Source organism: Molothrus ater, chromosome 4, assembly GCF_012460135.2.
Source record: "Molothrus ater isolate BHLD 08-10-18 breed brown headed cowbird chromosome 4, BPBGC_Mater_1.1, whole genome shotgun sequence".
Lineage (NCBI taxonomy): Eukaryota > Metazoa > Chordata > Aves > Passeriformes > Icteridae > Molothrus > Molothrus ater.
The window spans coordinates 47,490,876-47,510,569 of record NC_050481.2 but is presented as its reverse complement, the minus strand read 5'-3'; the positions used below and the strand labels follow the sequence as shown (position 1 = coordinate 47,510,569).

Sequence of the window (19,694 nt, the reverse complement as noted above, 5' to 3'; positions counted from 1 at the left end):
CACCATTCACTCCCAAGTGACTCTCATGTCCTCAAAGAGGTGTCAAATCCATAGAGGGATCGAAGTCAAGCCACCAGACGCTCCTGGCAACATTCCAGGATTTCCGAGCCCCCCAAGGGTTCTCTCGGTAACTCTGGACATCCGGAGTGACGTGCTGAGTTCCCACAATACATTTATAATTGTTCAAAAATAACCCAGTACACAATAATTTGATGTCAGAAAATTAGTAATGTATTGTTTCCAAGCATCTTGCTGAATGTCAAATGAGATCCAAGTGCTAGCCTCTTGTAACACACCTGAAGAGACTTGTCCTCCTTGTATAAACTCACACTTCTGCACTCAGACACATCCTTCTCCCTCTCCCTCTGGAATCAGCCAACTACAGGCATGATCCTACCATGCATCCCACCTGAAAGACATGGACTTGCAGCCTCATGGTGGGTGGGAGCAGCAGCTCACCCTGCTCTTTCGGAAGGAACCCAGAGGCAGTGCTCTGATTTCACCCAAGAACATTTATTCCACTTCTACCATCTTCCTTGGTGATATTACTAACTAATTCTTCAGTGTATCTATTTACCCTAAGACCTCTCTGAGGGTACATAACACATCTTGAGGCAGCACATAATCTTCACAAAATGCATGTTACATGTGATCACATTTTTACCCCAAAATATTTCCTACTTCCTTTTAAGAAGAGGAAATCTGGGTCCCTAAAAGTTATTAAAAATTAGGTAGAAAAATCACCATACTGTCTTTTCTGAGAGTACTTTATTTCTGAAACAAGATGAATAAAAGCCCTATCTTTTTTCAGAGATTGCATAAGCAAGCATAACAGCAACAAGATTAATGCAATATTCTTTTACTGCAACACATCTTTCTAGCCAACTATCTTGCTTTCCTTGTTTTCTTACAAAATTTAAAATTAACACTTCTATCACTTCTACTAGTCTTTGATGAAACTCACCATTTAATGCCACTGTGCAACCATAAAAATTGGTTTACTACCCTCTCTTTCAAATTAAACTAATGGCAAAATAGGCATGCAGAATAAAGTGGAATCCATCTATGGCTGCGTTAGTCACAGCTTATTCATATTTAACCTCACATGGTCCAAGAACAATGGCACATATTGGCTCCTATTTGGCATTTGATTAAATCTCTGAGTACTTTTTTTCACAGCTGGCATGAAGTGCCCACCTGCCTAATTATTTACAGATAACTTCAATCCTCCTCCATCTCTATCCTCTCTAAAAGATCTTAGCAAACTCCAAAGGCTGGGAACAGTGTGACTAATCAGAGATTACCATTAAAGGGCCAGGCAGGGCACAAACTGTGACTACTGAGAAACAGATTCATAGCCTCAGTGGAAGTCATTTAATATATAAAAACAATTACTTCAAACAAAGCAGGAACAGCTACTGAAGGGGAATAAATAAAATCCTCAATACATTTCATTGTCATGAACAGTTCAATTAAAGTCAGACTTTGAGAAAGGTCAGTGGATTACTTTTTTTATTTACTGGAAAGCTGTGAAAGAAAGAGAGGCAGATATCATCTAATATGATTGTTTCTCTTTATAAACTGCACCATAAAAATTCCAATATAATATCAATAAGGATAGGAAAAAATGTAGCAAAAAGAAAAAAAGAATTTTTGTATATTTTTCCCGACAGTCCAACAACTGATTTGATATTCCAGAATAAAAAAAAAAAATTGGAGAAGGCAAGTAACAAGTAGCTAAATTGTTGGCTGGATTATGTTAAATGCAACACATTTTGTCTGAGAACAGAAGAAAGCTGCCTAGTTCTGTTTTCTGAAACAGAAAATCAAGAAAGAGTCCCAAAACCAAACTCAGAACTAAAAAAAATTTTGCAAGCTACAGGCTTCCAATACAGCTAATGACCAGCAAATTTAATAGAAAAATAAATAAAAACATATTCCTATCATTTCATCTTTGCTCAGAAACCCACCCCAGCTTTTCTACTAGATTCAAAATTTTGTGTGAAGGGCAGTTCAGTGTTCCTGTAATGGCATATTTTGAAATCTGTTTCATATGGAGCCTCTCAAAGCAGTTGAACTAACAAGTTGATATGACTTTAGTCAAGTGTTTTATCATTCTATTCAGCATTCTAATTTCTTAAACTGGAATTCAATGTCAGTGAGGCAGGGAATTTTACAGCAAAAAAAAGAAAGGGAAACTAAAGAAAGCATTCTACCAGCCTATATGTTTTCACAATAAGAGATGTGATTTAATACCAAATAACAATTTAGTATTCTGATGAAAAGATTTTAAAAACAAAAAAAAAAAAAAAAAGTCATAAACAAAACCAGTAACCACAAGCTTTCCTAGGAGGTAAGCACAAAATAAAGCATCAATCATTAGTCAATTTATCTTCATCTGCCCAGGGGGGTGCCAATAAACACTCGTAACCTTTACCTTTTCCCTCACCCAAATTTCTTTGAACATCAATAAGGGGCTATAAAGTAATTTATTAAAATAACCTATCCTTGATGCATAACCTCCCAACAAAATGTTGAAAATGTGGCTACTCTGCCTGGTAGGTTACTTTAAAAGCCCTTTAAAGAGTTTTTTTTAGCTGCCTCAGGGCCAACAGTGGTTTCAGAACTTAGTCCCCATGGCTGAGACCAAAGAAAAAGTAAAATTTTTTGGTTTATTAAGCCATTTTTGTTTGGTCTCTAAAGCAATCTGAACTTACTGACCTTAGGGTGAAACCAAAGAGATCCAACAAACCACAGTGCTTCTGACACATACCTGTAATATTACATTAATGATGCTGCAGCCATGCAATTAACAGAATTCATGCAGTGAACAGAAGTGCATTGTGTCTGCTTCCAGAGTTTTAATCAGTCAGATTGCTATAACTGTACAGATAATCACACTGGAGGATGCTACGAGAACATATACACAGGGTAAGTGGAAATATGGCAAATCATATCTACAGAAGGTGAGGGAGTACAGCAAGACCTACATAGTCACAATTCAGGAAAAAATCTCACTCTTCACATCATAATTTGGCATCTGTGCTAATCTAGTCCTTATTTTGAACATGCAAATTGACAGATGCAAACAACAAAGGCAAGACTTATTTCAATGTTTTGTAGATTACGAGCTATCATTAAAATCTTGCCAATAGTGAAAGGATTAGCTAGAAAAGAAACTTAAGCACTGCAGCAAAATCTACACTTTTATTTCATCAGATTTGGTCATTTGAAGAGAGCATAGGGAGAGGAAGTAGACAAGTTACATACATAATCTATATACATTCTCATGGTAAAAATTATATAAAAAAATTTTGATTTACTTTTCAATAGAATATTGAATATTTCAGCCAGTAGGTCTCATGAACAAACATTAAACTCTAGAAAAAACTAGAGAACTCAGAACAAAACAAAACAAAAACCCACAACAACCAAAAAACACCCAAAAACTGAAACAGAAAACCAAACTGAAACAAAAAGAACCCAATCAAACAAAAAAGCCCCACAAAAATAGAAAGAAACCAGCCACCAAATGTGTAAATACATATATATATAAAAAACCACATGAATAAATGGATTAAGGATTTGGCTTAGAGATTGTCAATAGTGATTTATCTGCTCCATTGACTGTACCTTCTAAAGTAAGCAGCTACATTTACCTTGCTGTAATTAGAGACACTCTAGCCAAAACTGGACGCACAGGCAACTTTAACAGCAAAGCCTTACATTACTCAAGCATACATGGTTTTGTAGTTTCTCTTTATAAGCAAAGGGAATACTTCACCGTTCTGTATGGTGCAACTGTTTTGAAAGCAAGAGTAACTGCTCACTTACTGTCTGGTCTTTAATGTACATGGTTTTCCTGCCATGGTTAAAAATCCCAACATTGAGGGCAGACAGACTTATTTGTGGCTTGGTTTCTACTCTGCAACTCCTGTAAAATACATGATCCCACATGAAATACAGTATACCTATTTGGTTGTCTGGTTGATGGGGCAGAAATCACCTTCAAACACCAATCATCTGCTACACTATACAAGATAAATAATATAAAAGAGCACGTATAGGCATGAAGAACTTCATAAAAGGAGCCTCTACTTACTTACTAGTCTTACTGGTCTCAAGAACATAACCTGTTGTGGGGATAAAACTCTACACTTGAGACACCACTGTTATTCAAAAAGGCAACATCTCAATCAGCATTTTCTGTATGCTTGTGAATGACACACTTCAATATAGCCCAAGAAAAAGTGTTTTAAATGTGCATTCTCCATGGTGGTCTAAATAAGCACCCAGGTGTGAAAGATTCGATGAAATTTAAAATTGGGCAAAACCAGAATAAAATGGAAGCCAAGGTCAACAGGCAGTGAAGCTGCATTCACTTATCAGCAAAAGAATATTCCATTCCTAAAAACTTGGTCAGTACAGTCAGCCCTGCTGCCATGGGAGCAAGGCAACACTCTCTCCAGGGGTAGGGTTACTTTCTTGGTAAACAGTTTGGAGGTGCTGCTGCAGGACAAAGCTTCCAGAGCATTCCCCTGTCAGCAAAGTGAACTTCCTGTAGCACACATCGTGAGGAGAGAAACCCAGCTGTATCTGCCTGGCTTTAGAGAGGAGACTCTGTAGTGTCAGCACAGATGCTGACAGCAGCCCTTGTAGGGGCCAGTGAATTACAGCAGCTCTCGCTGGTGCACAGACACGGAGGCAGCCACGAAAACCCCTGTGATAAGAGCCACTGCTGAGGTCAGCCTCTATCACAACAAGCTGTTACAAGCTACTGCAACAATCAAAGCACACCCTCTGCCTCTTCTCCAAAACCCAGCTCAAATCTAGGCCAGCAGAATTATTCACACAACTGGAATGCAGCACGACCTATGTCCATATAGACAGACAGGTAAGGAATTAAAGAACAGGTGTGTAATGCTCTTCAAAATATTTATTTTACAGCTGACACAGAGATAAGAGGTACAGACAAAAAATTAAACGGATCTTGTCTTAGCTGCAGACACAAGGGACACACCACAGCTGAAGAAGACAGAAAGTATTTGGAGAAGACATTAGGGCACAGGAAGTAAAGATAAACTATACATCAGAACAGAGACATAGTCTGTGCAGCTTTGGGGTAAAAAGAAAGAGTAAAGTGCTGTTTGGGTCATCTTTAACACTAGTAAGTACCCTTACCTTCTCAGTGAAGTGCTATGTAATACTTACACTAACATTACTCTTGATTTAGATCATCTCAGATCATAACTGAACTATGCAGGCACTCAATATTGCTTATACAGGATACATAACCTCTGCAAGGAGCTGATGGCCTGAATTTAGCATAAAAGGCAAGATTTGGAAAGCCAAAGGGGGCATAATTACAGATAACAACTTTAGCACAACATGAGCTTAATTCTTTGTGATATTTTGTAACGTTCACAGAGGGGGAAAAATGGGAAATGAGCAAAAGGAAAAGTAAGTTTAAACAGAAACAAAATGAGAAACAATGAAGTTGCTTTGCAGACATTTTTAGGAAGTTTCTTTCAAGCATAAAGGGCAGCTTGGGAGAAATTAATATAAAAAGTTGAAAGCATGGGAGCAGAAACTAGCAAGATCTGAGGCAGGAAATGGCCTCTTGAGGAAAAAAAACCAACTAAAAATCGCTGAGGACAGGTTTTGAAGTACCTTGAAAGTGAAAGGGAACAGTTTATGTGTGAAATATAATGAAAGAGAAGACAAAAGAAGAACCTGAACAAGAAAAGTTCTACCTGTAGGACATCTCTAGATGCTATGAGTGGAGCCAAGCTGCAACTGGAAAGGTTACAGAAATACGTAGCGTAACAATGGAGATTTGGACAAGAGTTTTCATGCAATGGGTTAAAAAATAAAGAAATATAAAATCTCTTTGTATTCAGAATTTGTAAGACTAAAATTGAGACTACTCCTGGTTCTAAGACTCATCACATCATAGAAAATTTTTAGATTCCAGTCCTCAATGGCAAAAATTAATGATTATTCACAGCAACTGAGAGTGAATAAGGCGTGAAAATTTGTAAGCTTTAAAGCTGCAATTCAGCCATATTGAGCTAACAAAACCACTGTGAACACATATGAGTGACACAGGACAGAACTAAGATTCCTTAGGACAAAAGGAGACACAGAATAGCAGGCTATTGACAAAGAAAGGTGTCTAAATTTGTGCATTAAACTTCCGAGAAGAAACTGAGCATAGGAGAAGAAAAGGTGACCATGTTGCTTCTGCTACTGTGCAGAAGCAACAAAGGAAAAGCTTTAAGAAATACATTCACATCAATACTTAAATACACAAATGCTACGAACACAAGAAACTGAGACTTTATCACAACACACTGACAGACTGACCACAGGTAAAAAGGAAGCTTTTTCAGAATTGTTGTCTGGTCCTATCCACATCCACAGCTCAGCACTCCTGCCATTTCTTTAACAAGTTACAGTATCACAGATTAGCCCTGTGCAACTACAGAGCACTTATGTATGAAAGCTCAGGTACTTCAGAGGCAGTTTGGTTTTGTGCTGGCTGTGAATGTTACGAATCTGAGATGAAACAAACAGGATTTCCAAACACTGTGCTGGCACACTCTACTGAAATCAGGGGAGTGAAGTAAAAATAAACAGTAGTTGTAGTAGTATTAGTACTACTACTACTACTATATTGATTATTATCATTACTGCCACCATGCCAGATGTGGCTTAAGTGATGCAGTGGTACAATACAAAACCAGTATTTCCTAAAGCATAAACTAATCTAAGATTTAAGAACAAACCACAGCACAAAAAGACTTACATAGCAATGCTATTACATGGCACATAGAAGGCCATATTTTACAGTAAAGAGCATGGATTTTCCTAGTGACTTGTGTGGAACCTTCAGTACCTCTCCTGGCTTCACACTTATTAAGGGACAATTGGTAAACTGTAGCTGAAAACAGGAAAAATACTGAATGCTGTTTAAAGTCAGGACTAAAAAGATGTCTGTTCTCTGCTTTGGTTTCAGAAGGCTACAGCAACACTTGTGAGTACAGTACAGTACTTTAACTCTATTTTCTGTACAGTAACTGTTCAGCCCATTAATTGTACAGTAACTGCATTTTCCCTCACCCCTCACCATTCCCTTCAAATTGATCACAGGGATTGGGACCAGCTGCTGAAAAGGAACTGCTATGCTGTCCCAGTATGAGCAGAATACTGCATGTATTTGGCTGATTCTCCCTGAACAAGAAAATCTTAGAAGTATTTTCCAATTACAGTAATCAAACTGCAAGAACCAGATTAATCAATTAAAGCTAATCTTTTTAGGGAATAAAAAAAAGAGAGAACAATCATTAAATTGTACTTGTGAAGTATTACTCAATTTCTAGAGATGGTTACACAAGAAATGCTAGCAAAAATATTTGGTTTGATTTTTAAGTATAATCCATAAAAAAACCCCACAATGCTCAAGGCTACTGAAAAAAAAATTTACTCAGCTGCTGTCATGAACAGCATCTGTCAATCTCATACAGTCATCTGAGTAAGCCAATTAACCATGATCACTTGCAGTGCTGACAGGCACCACAATGATTGGAATCTATCTTCCCTAATTGAAATAAAAATGTACATTGGGAAAAATAATTATAACTTCTTTCAAAGAAGATACTGTACAATAAAAAAACAGGTCATATTCAAAGACCCATTCGTACTTTTGTCCTGTCTTATGAACAAATTGATCACAGAATTCCTGCCATTTGAAAGAGAATTAAACCAATTTGCATAAAGTGTATATACTTGACTTTTCAAGAGTTTCCATTACTTGCACACTGAATCCACACAACCTTTAGGGAACCTCACAAATTCTCAAGTATGGGCCAAAGTGCATCCCCCATGATCTTCCTTTCATTCAGGAAGCTGCCAGTTTTTCTAGGAGGATGCTGTGGGAGATGGTGTCAAATATTTTACTGAAGTCTAAATAGAACACAGCCTTTCCCTCATCAACTAAGCTGGTCACTCTGTCATAGAAGGAGATTTGGTTAGTCAGCCTTGACCTTACTTTCACAAGTCCATGTTGGCTGGGCTTGATGCCCTGGTAGTCCTGAATGTGCCATGTAATGACACTTAGCTGCATTTTACATGGTTGTTGAACAATACATAGCACAGACTAGCTCTAAAAGACAGATTCAAGTCTTTAGACTTAGTATTAGAAGCCTAAATACTCTAGTGATCCAGACACTTGTTTAAAGTATTTAGTCAGGATGCAGATGCCCGAAGAGATCACAAGCTCTAGGAAAACATATCTTAATCATGGAGTGACTATAGAATCTAAAATAGTTTGTAGATCTTGCTAAATAGTAAAAGCCAAAACACAACAGCCTTCAAAAACAAACTCTAATGAATGTCATGCATAGACCTCAATTATGAAAGTGGAAGTTTATCAAATAGCAACAGGAAAATAGACAATTAAAAAAGAAATCTGTTTGTTCTCATAGTATTCGCATATGTTCAGTACTCATACATATACTCTGAAGCTTTCAGACAAACATACTCCCAGATATGCTGCTTCAGCATCACTGTCAGAAAAAACAGCCTCTGAAGAATTTACACAGGTTACTGGAAAAAGAAGTCTCTACCATTTGCTAGATCCTCCTTACACATCCTCCCAGTTTCCTTCCACAGTAAGTTAATTCAAAAGAGGATTAGACAGAGAGAAGCAAAAGAGAAAGACTGCAGAAGGGAGACAGACAAAACAAAGACACCACTTACACTGGACATGGAAGCTGGAAAATGTTCCCCACTCCGTCACTCTTATACTATCACAGATTTCATTACATACAGTCCTGGCCTGGGACATGGACTTCCCTGCCACAGCCCCAGGCAATGCCAACCCTAAGCTGGTTAGACCATTATGCTAGAATGAGTATCCTTTGCCACAGACCTGCACCTTTTCCCACAGTATCTAAGTACCACTGGATTTTCTGGCTTGGCTTCCCATCACTGAAAGTTTCTGTTCTCCACCCCCACATGATGACACATGTCTAAACCACAAGATTCTTAATAATAATTGAGAATTACTTCACTCTCAGGAAATTCTCAGAAGCCCTCTGCACTGGCATGCTCTAGCCTCTGAACAAAACTTTTCTCTGTCATGCAAATTCAATACTGTCAGCAATTCTGTAGGGAGGAAGTAAAGGAGGTAAACTCAAAATCACCCAAAGGCAAGGCCCCTTCTTAGTCCTGGGCAGAAGTCATGCCAAAAGGCCTTTCTAAAGCCTCCCCCATTTCATACAACACACAGCCTGAGAGAGCTAAGACAATCCCACATCCCCAGCTTCCTCGTAATGGCTGTTATTTCAGTGTCGGTACTAAACAGATAGGTCAGATCTCAAAGGTGTACCACAAACTAGGCGAGATGTATTTCTTAACTTCTAGGAAACCAGTCATTTATACATACACACACTGAAAAGGATACAGAAGACTAAATGGAAAAAGAAGAACAAAAGAGTTATTCAAATTTTGATTTGAATGAATTTGAAGAAAAACCAAACAATAGATCACTTCACTGAAAATAGTTTTAGTCAAATACTGCATCAGTTGTTCTTTTCCTGAAGAGTAGCTCTAGGAAATCAAACCAGGCCAGAAATAAAACAGATATACACAAATATTGTGGAAATGTTCAACACAAAATAAAACAAGGACCTGATACAATGGACTCTGTGTGACCTGACTTTTCTAAAAGAAAAACTATTTTTAAAATTACAGCAATTTCAAACAGAGGGACTAAATGTATCTCAATCATATCCAACAGCATAAGAATACACAGTAAGAAATAAAGAAAAATTTGAATGAGATTAGAATTATTTCATAATAGTAACCCATAGCAACATGCAGATGATATTTTGTGTCAATAATCAGAACTTACCATATTGATTGGGTCAACTGGACCGATGCTGTTAACATAGACATCTGTTTCAATCACTGTAGTTCTCACTAAACAAAATAGTAACCATAATAATTACATATTTCATTAACTCTGTGCATTGTTAGCGCAATTTAATTTATTTAACTAAAAACAGTGCATCTGGTATTCTTTTATTAGATTCAGAACAATTTAATTTCTGTTTTTTTCATTCTGTAAAGGATCATATATGACTTGGCTGTCTTATTTCATATGACTTTTTAGAAATATCAACTTTAACTTTTTAGTTCATAATGCAAACTCCACCTGTGCTTTTTGATCAATATAAGACAGATCAAAAAGGCAAAGAAAGGAAAAACAAATAAAACAAAAAAAACCAAAAACTCTCTTCCAACATAAAAATGCAGTCCTAAAAAGAAAACAAGTTTGGAACATTTTTTTCATAAAACAAACCATGAGGTCTGGGACAAATGTGTTTACCAGCTGCAAGGAATCAATATGAAGTGCCTTCTATCAATTTCTACTGAGAATATGTAACAGATAAAAAATAACTGTTCACCACAGGTTTCTTCAAGTCATAAAGCTACAGCACACCTAGGGATTACTAATGCTCTTTCATCAGCTTGATTATTACACTGGTTAAAGGACCAAATTGAAAGCTCATCAATTAAAGTTATTTAAAACGTAAACATTACCAAACTTATTTTTCTTTAAAAACAGGGAAAACACTTTCACTGTGCAAACAAAAAACCAAAAACTTCTAAAAATTTATTCCAGTACAGAATGTAGTCTCTACTCTGTACATTTTCAGAAGGATGCAGTCTAAGAGTTTCCATAAAAGGCACACCTGAAGTACAGGAAGCTCTCATAGCTCATTTTTTTCCTCCTAACTGGTTTATACAGAAAAAAGGGCACAAATGAAAGAGGAGAGGATGCATTATAATTTCATCATTTTACCAAGCATCTTCTGGTTTGCGCTGGAGAAGCAGAATGTGGACACAAGAAAATATATGTCCTTGTACCCAATGGAATGAAGAGGGATAATAATAATAGAGCTCTGATAGTCCTTTTATGGTATGGCAAAATAAAACAAGCATCTCTTTCAAGCTGCAGATAAAAAAAAAGGTGGGAAGGTAAAAAAAAAAGGCATTTTGATTTCATAGGAGAGGGACCCTAGATCATCAGATTTACCTTTTTTATACAGCAAAAGCCAAGGGTTTAACAACAAACCTAATTTCTGAAAACTTTAACAGATATACAGAAAGCAAGACTGTAACAGTGACCTCCTTGACAACTACAATGACAGGCAAGATGCATTTCCTAAATATCCCAAGATACGTTTTCCCCGCCAAGCTCACTTGGGAGGAAATTTGCCCTGATTCCAAATCTGGTTAATGGTGTGAACATAAGCCTGACAGAAAGACACACTAGTGAGGCTGCACAAAGGTTTTTCTGTACGACCACAGAGCACAGAGTCACTTGATCACCATACTGTCCCCAGCATGCTTCAGAGAAAGTTTAAACAGATTCTGGAAACCAATTTATTTCCTGGGGGAAAAAATAAGTACTTCCTGCAATGATACTTATGGGTCCCTTCCAACTCAAAATATTCTGCAATTCTGTCATTCTTTGATTCTGAGCTACAAATGTTTCCAATTTCTGCAAAGCTCATAAAGGAAGGGAGACAACACAAGAACCCATACACATAGACTGAAATATCAGAGTAAGAAGTTTATAATGTGTGTATTTAGTCATATGTCTAACGAAATCCTTTTGACATATATCACATTCTGCAAATGGATATCCTCTTCCTTTAATTTGCAATCCTATTTATTTTTATAACAGCAGCCCCACTGCTAGAGCAGAACACAAGGAGGTGGATTAAAGTATATCTTGCCTTATTCCTCAAGTAATGTTGAATACTGCATTGAAATACAACTCACAGGATTCCTTCTCCTCCACCTTCTTTTTTCCCCTCTCAATTCATTATACTGAAGGAGCTAAACACTCTGCAGATGCAGCCACTCCTTTCCAACAGTATTTGTGTCATCTGCCAGCGTAACTACAGAAATTAATTACTAAAATAATTCAAAATATTATTATTCTTGATCAAAAATTTCCCATGAGACCACACTATAGATATCCCAGCCACTGGGATGTTTATTAACAACTAAATTTCAAACTCTGTCAGTGACACAGTTTTTAATGGGGGCTGTGTCAATTTTAAGAAATTCTGACTTGCATCATGCAGTACTTCATCTGCCACAAGGGCTTTCCTGTAGTGAGGCACTCAGTTAATTTTCCCTGTTCCATACTGCTCTAAGTAAGATTATAAGATGCATTAAGAGCTAGTGAACAGTTTAAAAATCTGCCTCTGTTGAAATTATTTTAATTGACATAAATGATCCACAGAGAGAAACTCAATTCAAGAGGACTGGAAGAAGCTTATTTTGTTACCTTAGTTCTTCTGTATGGTACAGAGAAATGTACTTCTGAATTAGAAGGATTAATTAATACTTCTTGTGTTCTTGAACTAGAAGTGATAACAGTTCAAAAAAATTACAAATGCTGGAGGAAAATACCTTCTTGATACTTTGAGAAGAACAAATTGAGAAGATTTTCCAACCCTGACTGCTTCCTATTTTACTTTAAAACTTGCTATCAGCCCTGAAAACACAAGTAGGAAGAAGGCTATTTAACACATCCTGCATGAAGTGCAGAGCAGCAGTGCTCTAAACAAGGGGAGAAAGGGCTTGAACACTTTCAATATTTAAACTGAAAGACAGTATGATGCAGGCTAGAATAAAGCAAGAAGGTGAGAGTGCATATTCAAGAGGAAGGGGGAGACAGAGAAAGAAGAGCACAAAGGAGCAGCTGACCATAAGGTCAGCTTCTAATGCAGCTGAAGCACCCAGGGAACCTGTTTGGTAAGCCCAATCTAGAGAGATATACTCACTTTCTGATTTCCTGCTTTGACTTTTTTTTTTTCACTAGACTAAACTTCTTCTGGGTTTAAAAATTTTGAAAAATGTTTATTCCTCATAAGAAAAATCATAACAATATAAATCTATCTCAATAATTGACAAGTTATTTTAGTAATTGCCCCTGATATTTAAAGTGCCTGGTTTTTAGCCTATATTTTTGCGGGCTCAATTTTCAGCTTTTAATATTTGATATATCTCTTCTTGCTACACTTAAGAGCTCTTCTTATCAGCTATTCTCATTCTATAAACATCTATCTCCTGACACAAATAATAATCATTATTGTAAAAGTCTAGAACATTGCACTTTTTATTCCTTAATTCTGCTATTTTCATTCCTCCAATCCATTACTTCAAAACATTAACCTAGAGCATGGTAGTCCACCTAAATTCACTAACCCCATAGTTTACCACAATTCCCTCATTTTCTAATGAAGGTAGGTCTAAGCCACATCACCTTTGTTTTTAATTAATACTTCTTATGCTCTTTAACTTTAACTAAGACCACTTTTGTAACTTCATCAAGGCTTATTTTCTTTGAGCATGTTTTCTATAACTCCTCAATACTTGCCTAAAGAAGCATTCCCTATAGTGATAAAGTAGTTATTCAGCAAATAAATTCGGTGGCTACCATATTCAGAAATAACAGAGTCCTTCAATTTGTAATAGCTTTTAATGGAATAATATAATTCTAACAACCAGCTATCTAAGATTATTACTTTAATGGCTACTTATATTGAAAATTTAGTCTCAAGTGTCTACAGCAGGCTTCCAGGTCAACCTCTGAAGAATTTTTTCAAAGTGATTTTGATGAAGGCAGAGCTCTGTTCTCTAAACTTTTTGCACTTCTACTTAAAAGAAATCCATCTTTTGCAGATACTCCTACCCCACCAATTTTATTATTTCCATGATTTTCTATGCAGTGCACACGTCCAATACCATCAACACTCCCTGAATATGTACCTTCTACATTTTGCTCTTGTATTTTGATTTTCTTCAATTCCTGGAAAATATTCTTAAAATACATCTCTCTCTAACTTTCCTTGGTATTTTCCTACTTGTTTTGCTGCCTGGAATAAAATTCAAAAACCTTCTAAACAGTGTTAAAATGAGAAGGTAAAAGCAAGTCCTTAATGGAAAGCATTCACAGTGGCACAATATGGCGATATGCACATGCATTACAGTATTTCTACAATTTTTATAAGGTTATTTAACGAGTATATCTAACAAATATTGTCTAATTAGAAGAACAGTTGGCTAGGTAACTTCCCCAAGGTCCTGCCCCATTGGAGCTCCTCGATCTTTCAGCCCTCTACATTATTGTATCTACAATGTATGGTGCAAAACAAAATGTCCTTGCTAGAGTAATAAACAGAATTCCAAGAATGTATTACTAAGTGTGATGGTGTTCACAGGGTTCTTGGGATGAGGGAAGAGACGTAGATCTGACTCCATGTTACAGAAGGCTTGATTTATTATTTTATGATATATATTACATTGAAACTAGACTAAAAAGAATAGAAGGAAAAGTTTCATCTCAGAAGGAGATGAGAGAAGCTCTTAGCTGAGCTAAGAACAGAAAAGAAAGAATGATAACAAAGGCAGCTGCCTCAAACTCTCTGTCAGAGTCAGCTCTGCTGTGATTGGCCATTAATTACAAACAAGCAGATGAGATCAATCACGGATCCACCTGTTGCATTCCACGGCAGCAGATAACCATTGTTTACATTTTGTTCCTGAAGCGTCTCAGCTTCTCAGGAAGAAAAAATCTTAAGGAAAGATTTTTAATGAAAAGATATCTGCGACAACTAGGAGTTTGTTAAAAGATGGGAGAAGTCAGGAAAAGTACTAAAAGTTGTAACTATACATTAACAGTCTGCAAAGTTACAAATATATGAAAAATATATAAAAATCTAAAAATCTTTAGGCATAATTTTGAGCTTATTACTTTTCTGCCTATATCATACTTTCATTGCTGCTACACTAGGAGCACCTGTTCAACAGGATACTTTCTAATACATTTATTTTTTGAGAATTAGCACTTCAGTTTGAAAGCCCTGTATTTTCCATGTATTCTTGATATCTCTTAGAACATGACTATTCATATTAGTGCACTTGAGAGATTCACCCATGTTCTGCTTATGGGGTAATAACAAATATCCACATTTCTCTAGGTATCCGATTTTTCTACATCCATGAGCAATTATCCTTAAATTCCCACCCAATTATCCCAAACTCTTAAGATTTCCATTAATGATGAGTTGTATTAAACTGTTAATGAAAACACTCACTAAAGTTGTAGATATGTGATGACGGTTTCCTATTTTTAATTAAATTTTCAGACAGTGCAGTTGTATTTCGCACATACACACATCACTGCTGGAAAAAATTATCTGTACATTGATAGGATAATATTAATAGATCAGTGCCCCTAGGATGAGAGGGGTGAAAAATGAGAAGCCAGAATTCTTTCCTTTAAAAAGGAAAGTTCAAAAATAATGGTGACTTTGATGCAGGACTAGAGCTGAAACAGTATGGTTATAAAATCATGCACCCAGAAGGTAATGTTACAGTGAGAATAATACTGCTTTATTAGTATATCAACACTCCAAGGTTGTATCTGTAATTAAACATATTTATACCACAGATATGAGACTTTATCTGATAACTACTCTTACTTCATACTGAGTAGAAGAATGATAGAACATTTATGCTCCAAACACTCAAGCCTACTACATAACTTGAATTAAAGGCTAGTAAGATTACTAAACATAGCAAAGGGTACAAGTTAAGAAATTACTACAACTCAGAGATATTTGAATGAGACAAACAGAAAATGACAGAGTGTTTTTCCCCTATTAAATTTCAGTATTGCCTCCAAAATGCCAGTTTTCATTTGGTTCTCCTTTAGCATTTAGCTAAACAACTAACTGCGTGTTTAACAATGAAACGCTTATCTCACTGTGAGATGGTGAAATTCTGTGTCAACACCAGGAAGAAAACTAAATTCTGCTCTGGGATTCAAACCCAAAAATCCAAGTTCAAAACAAAAAAAATGTTGCTATTGTAAATGAGCTTTGTAATTCAATCATAAGAATGTTCTGTGGGATTCTAATGTTTTGAAAGATAATGAAAATTCCAGTTCAATAACCTTGTTGTACAAGAACTGACATTCATGAAGAAAGGAATCTGACACCAGATTTTATCCACATACTTGAAGCAGATTAAGATGAATAAACTACAGCCTGATTTTGTTTTTCTGTCTGTCAAATATCTGCTGCAGTTTCCAAACAACTGGACAGAATGCAGTGCTTTCAACTGAAGTCAGAAATTTCATCTTATGTTGTCCAAAATGTCTTCCTTGTGGCAGAATCATACTTAACATTTCTTCAAAACAAAGCGAATACTCCCAAATGTTTCCTTTTTTCATTACTCTGGCTGATTATTCATGAACTTTATGTTCTAGTATAGTGGATGGATGCAGGGCCCAGATAGCAATGTCATATTGGTACAGAACTTTTGAGAAGAGGTACATTTATAAGAGAGAAGCTAGAACTAAGTGTCTTCTTTTGGGAACTGATATTTTGAATCCAAAAAGCTGTACCATTGAGTTACTCACAGAAAGACAGTTCTTGTCCTATCAAGACTCAGAACATAGCCATAAAAATAAAGGTAAGAATTACATCAAAATTCTTCCATGCCCATCTAAATACATTTGACATGTCAGAATAAATTCCTCCTCTGTATTTGTTCCATTTACTTGTAAGTTTTATGGGGAGAGAAGAGAAAAAGAATTCTCTTTTCTTTCATCCCCACGTACAAGCCAATCATTAGAAGGAGTCCTAGAAGAGACAGTTTATTTCCTCACAATCACTTTTCTGTCTGCTGCATCAAATGGGCAAAAACAAACAGTAAGCTACACATTTGTCACACATTGAGAATTTAAGGAAAAACATGCTGGAGGACTTTTCGTTTTGTCTAAATGTTTTTAGTAATTCAATTAAATGAACATGAAGGAAAAGACTTAAACCAAACTTTATGAGATTCATATGTGGTTATATTATGACAGGGACAGAATTATTGCCTTTCAACATCTCTAAGATAACAGTCACCAATAAAATAGAACTCAGAAGTTTGAGAAAGAAAACACTTTGTCAGAAGCTTTCAAAGGAAGATGCATAATTTTAGATTGTGTCTTTTTCTTCCCCTACATAAATGAAACAGTTCTAGATTGTTGTGCTGTTTAAAGTATAAATAGCTTACAGACTTACATGGCATTCCTTTGATAAGGAGTGCCAGGTACATCACAAATACTTATGTTCTCCACCTCTTCCTTCACATTTCAGGAAACAAACTCAGAGAAAATACATGTTTTTCTTATTTGATCCTGCATGCAAAGAGCTGGCAAGGTTTCATGTACTACATATTTTCAAAACAAGATTCTTCCAAATATTTATGCTTAATAGTTATATACAAAAATTGATGCTTTGACTATTGAAAGACAAAATTGCCTTCATATAGCTGCAAAGTTTGATCTATAGCAATGCAGGTTTTCTTCCTATATTCCACTTAAAAAATGGGTCCTAAGTTATACTTTTAGACTCTTGAATTTTTTTTCAAAATCTTACCTAAGGGAAGAAGACAATTGAGTTGAGTTATATTTGCTCAAAATAGACACAATGAATTTCCTACAGTAAGAATAAAATGTCTAGGGATAATTCTTGAAGGAAGTCCTAAAGACTTAAGATCAATTTTTGAAACAGCCATGGCTGGTTTATATCTACAATTCTTTCTGACGGAAGATCTTTGTTAAACAAAGCAAAGTATAATTGCCTTTTAGTAATTTATTATAGATTGCTCACTGTCCCCCAAAACCAATACCTTCCATTAGAAAAAAAAAAATATAAATAGAACATGAGGTCTTATCTTGCATTGAACATTTTTTTACTAGTTCCAGAAAATTACTGTATTTTATTAGTTTTATATTTAGCTTGCTATATTGCATTTTAAATATTGTAAAAAAGCATAGTTTTGCCATCTTTGACAAAATGCACATCATCTCTAGTTCACATTTTCTATTACACTGAACCATTTTATGAGCTTACCCCCAATATCTGGCCGAAGCTTATTGTCATATCCTTGAAGTAGGGAGTCCAGTATGTGAGTTACATCACCACCATGAATCTTTGGTGCAAGGACCCATGTTTTATTCACCATTAGATCTTCATCATCCTCATCATCTGCTTTATCAGCTCTATGTTGTGTGATTAAAAAAAAAACAAAATTGGGAAAAACAAATGACACGGTGAAACTGAATACACAAGAGTTGGAGAAGAAAGAGATAAAAATATTGAAAACTATTTAGAATAGTTTGTACAAACACAAATGCATTCTGGTACCAAAAGAAAGAAGCAGGCCCTTATTTACAATATATATCTATATAAATATTTACCAATATTTTGTTTTATGATGGTGGAGAGTGTAAGTGTTAATAGAGGCATTTACACATCACCCACATAGAAAAACTCAAGCCATGAGTCAAACCCACAAAGGCAGCAGCAGGCATCAGCTTACTGTCAGCCTTTTCCTCTTTTAAAACAAGTTTTTTGTTTTAAAAGCTTTTCCCTACATGCATTTCTTTCTCAAGCAATACTGCTGATATTTCTAAGAGATGCTTAATCTTCATAATAGCATACCTATTGTATGCCACTTAAAAAAGCATCAACAGAATCTCCTTCCTAGTAGACTCTGTTATATGATGTAAAAAAATAAGACTTGCATACTGATTAAACTCCATTCACATTTTAAGCAAGCAAACATTACATCCATGTGCTACAACTAAGCATTAGGAGAAGCAGAAGCTCCAGACATAAGCCAATTATGTCTCTGAATGTATACGTGGTATAGTTAACTGAAAGGAATAGTACTCCATTTTCAGATCATTTATTAGCTACCTATTTTATCAAGATTAAACAATTGTACAAGGAAAATAATTACATATTCATTTATTACCTATCTTTTAATTAGATAAGCAGCAATAGATAGTGAATCCCTAGATCATTAAAAAAATTGCAATACTTTGGTTGCATCTGAAATTCACTCAGATGTCACCAAAAAGGTCAAAGAATGCCCCAAAGTAGTTTTCTTTCCATTTCAATCAAATGAGTATGGACTTCAGTATTCCTCCAGTGCTAAAAACTGCTATCTATATTACTCATCTAGTTTATTTCAAGGAAATGCTATGGGCTTGAGGTAAAGCACACTGCTTGAGATTGACAGCAGTAACTAACAGTCACACAACCTACCTTCACAAATGGGCACTGGCTAGCAATTACAGAAAATATGCAGCCCTTATAAATCAGATCCAATGTTAACACAAGCACAATATTCCAGTAAAAGAAAGGAATTAAATTACTATCCTTGTGCCAATTCACATTGTACACCAAAACTAAAAACGTTACGGCTTTATTAAGGGCTTCTAAATTACACAGACATCTGCTGCCCTCGAAACTAAGAGTGGAAATTTTCAGCAAATTTACTACAGGAAAGAAGACCACCAGTATGTTCCATGTGAAGACAGGACAGAAGAAGTTAGTAAAGGACAGAGTGAGATAAGGCATGCCTGCCTTTTATTGCAGCCCTTTGTGGGAATGCCTCAAACCTCAAACCTCAGTCTGTAATAGAAAGGCCTTGCATCACCTCTTGGATAACACTAGCAAGTCTCACTGAAAATCAACACTGCCATGGCTGTGGAAACTCTCAGTGGTTTTGGCATGCCTGCTTAATTTGGGAAAGGAAAC

The 19,694-nt window shown here is 36.0% G+C and overlaps 1 protein-coding gene across 2 annotated transcripts in view; it reads right to left on the bottom strand.

Annotated features, from left to right (window-relative positions):
* Positions 1 to 19,694, bottom strand: part of GABRG1 (gamma-aminobutyric acid type A receptor subunit gamma1) — a 60,108-nt gene that overhangs the window by 25,106 nt on the left and 15,308 nt on the right. Inside the window, exons 2-3 of one of the 2 annotated variants that reach the window (XM_036381982.2) lie at positions 18,000 to 18,148; positions 9,917 to 9,984 (exon numbers count right to left, since the gene is read on the bottom strand). In XM_036381982.2, coding sequence (XP_036237875.1) covers positions 9,917 to 9,984; positions 18,000 to 18,148 — 217 coding nt within the window. The remainder of the gene's footprint in view (positions 1 to 9,916; positions 9,985 to 17,999; positions 18,149 to 19,694) is intronic. The other variant, XM_054514610.1, reaches the window with a different exon arrangement.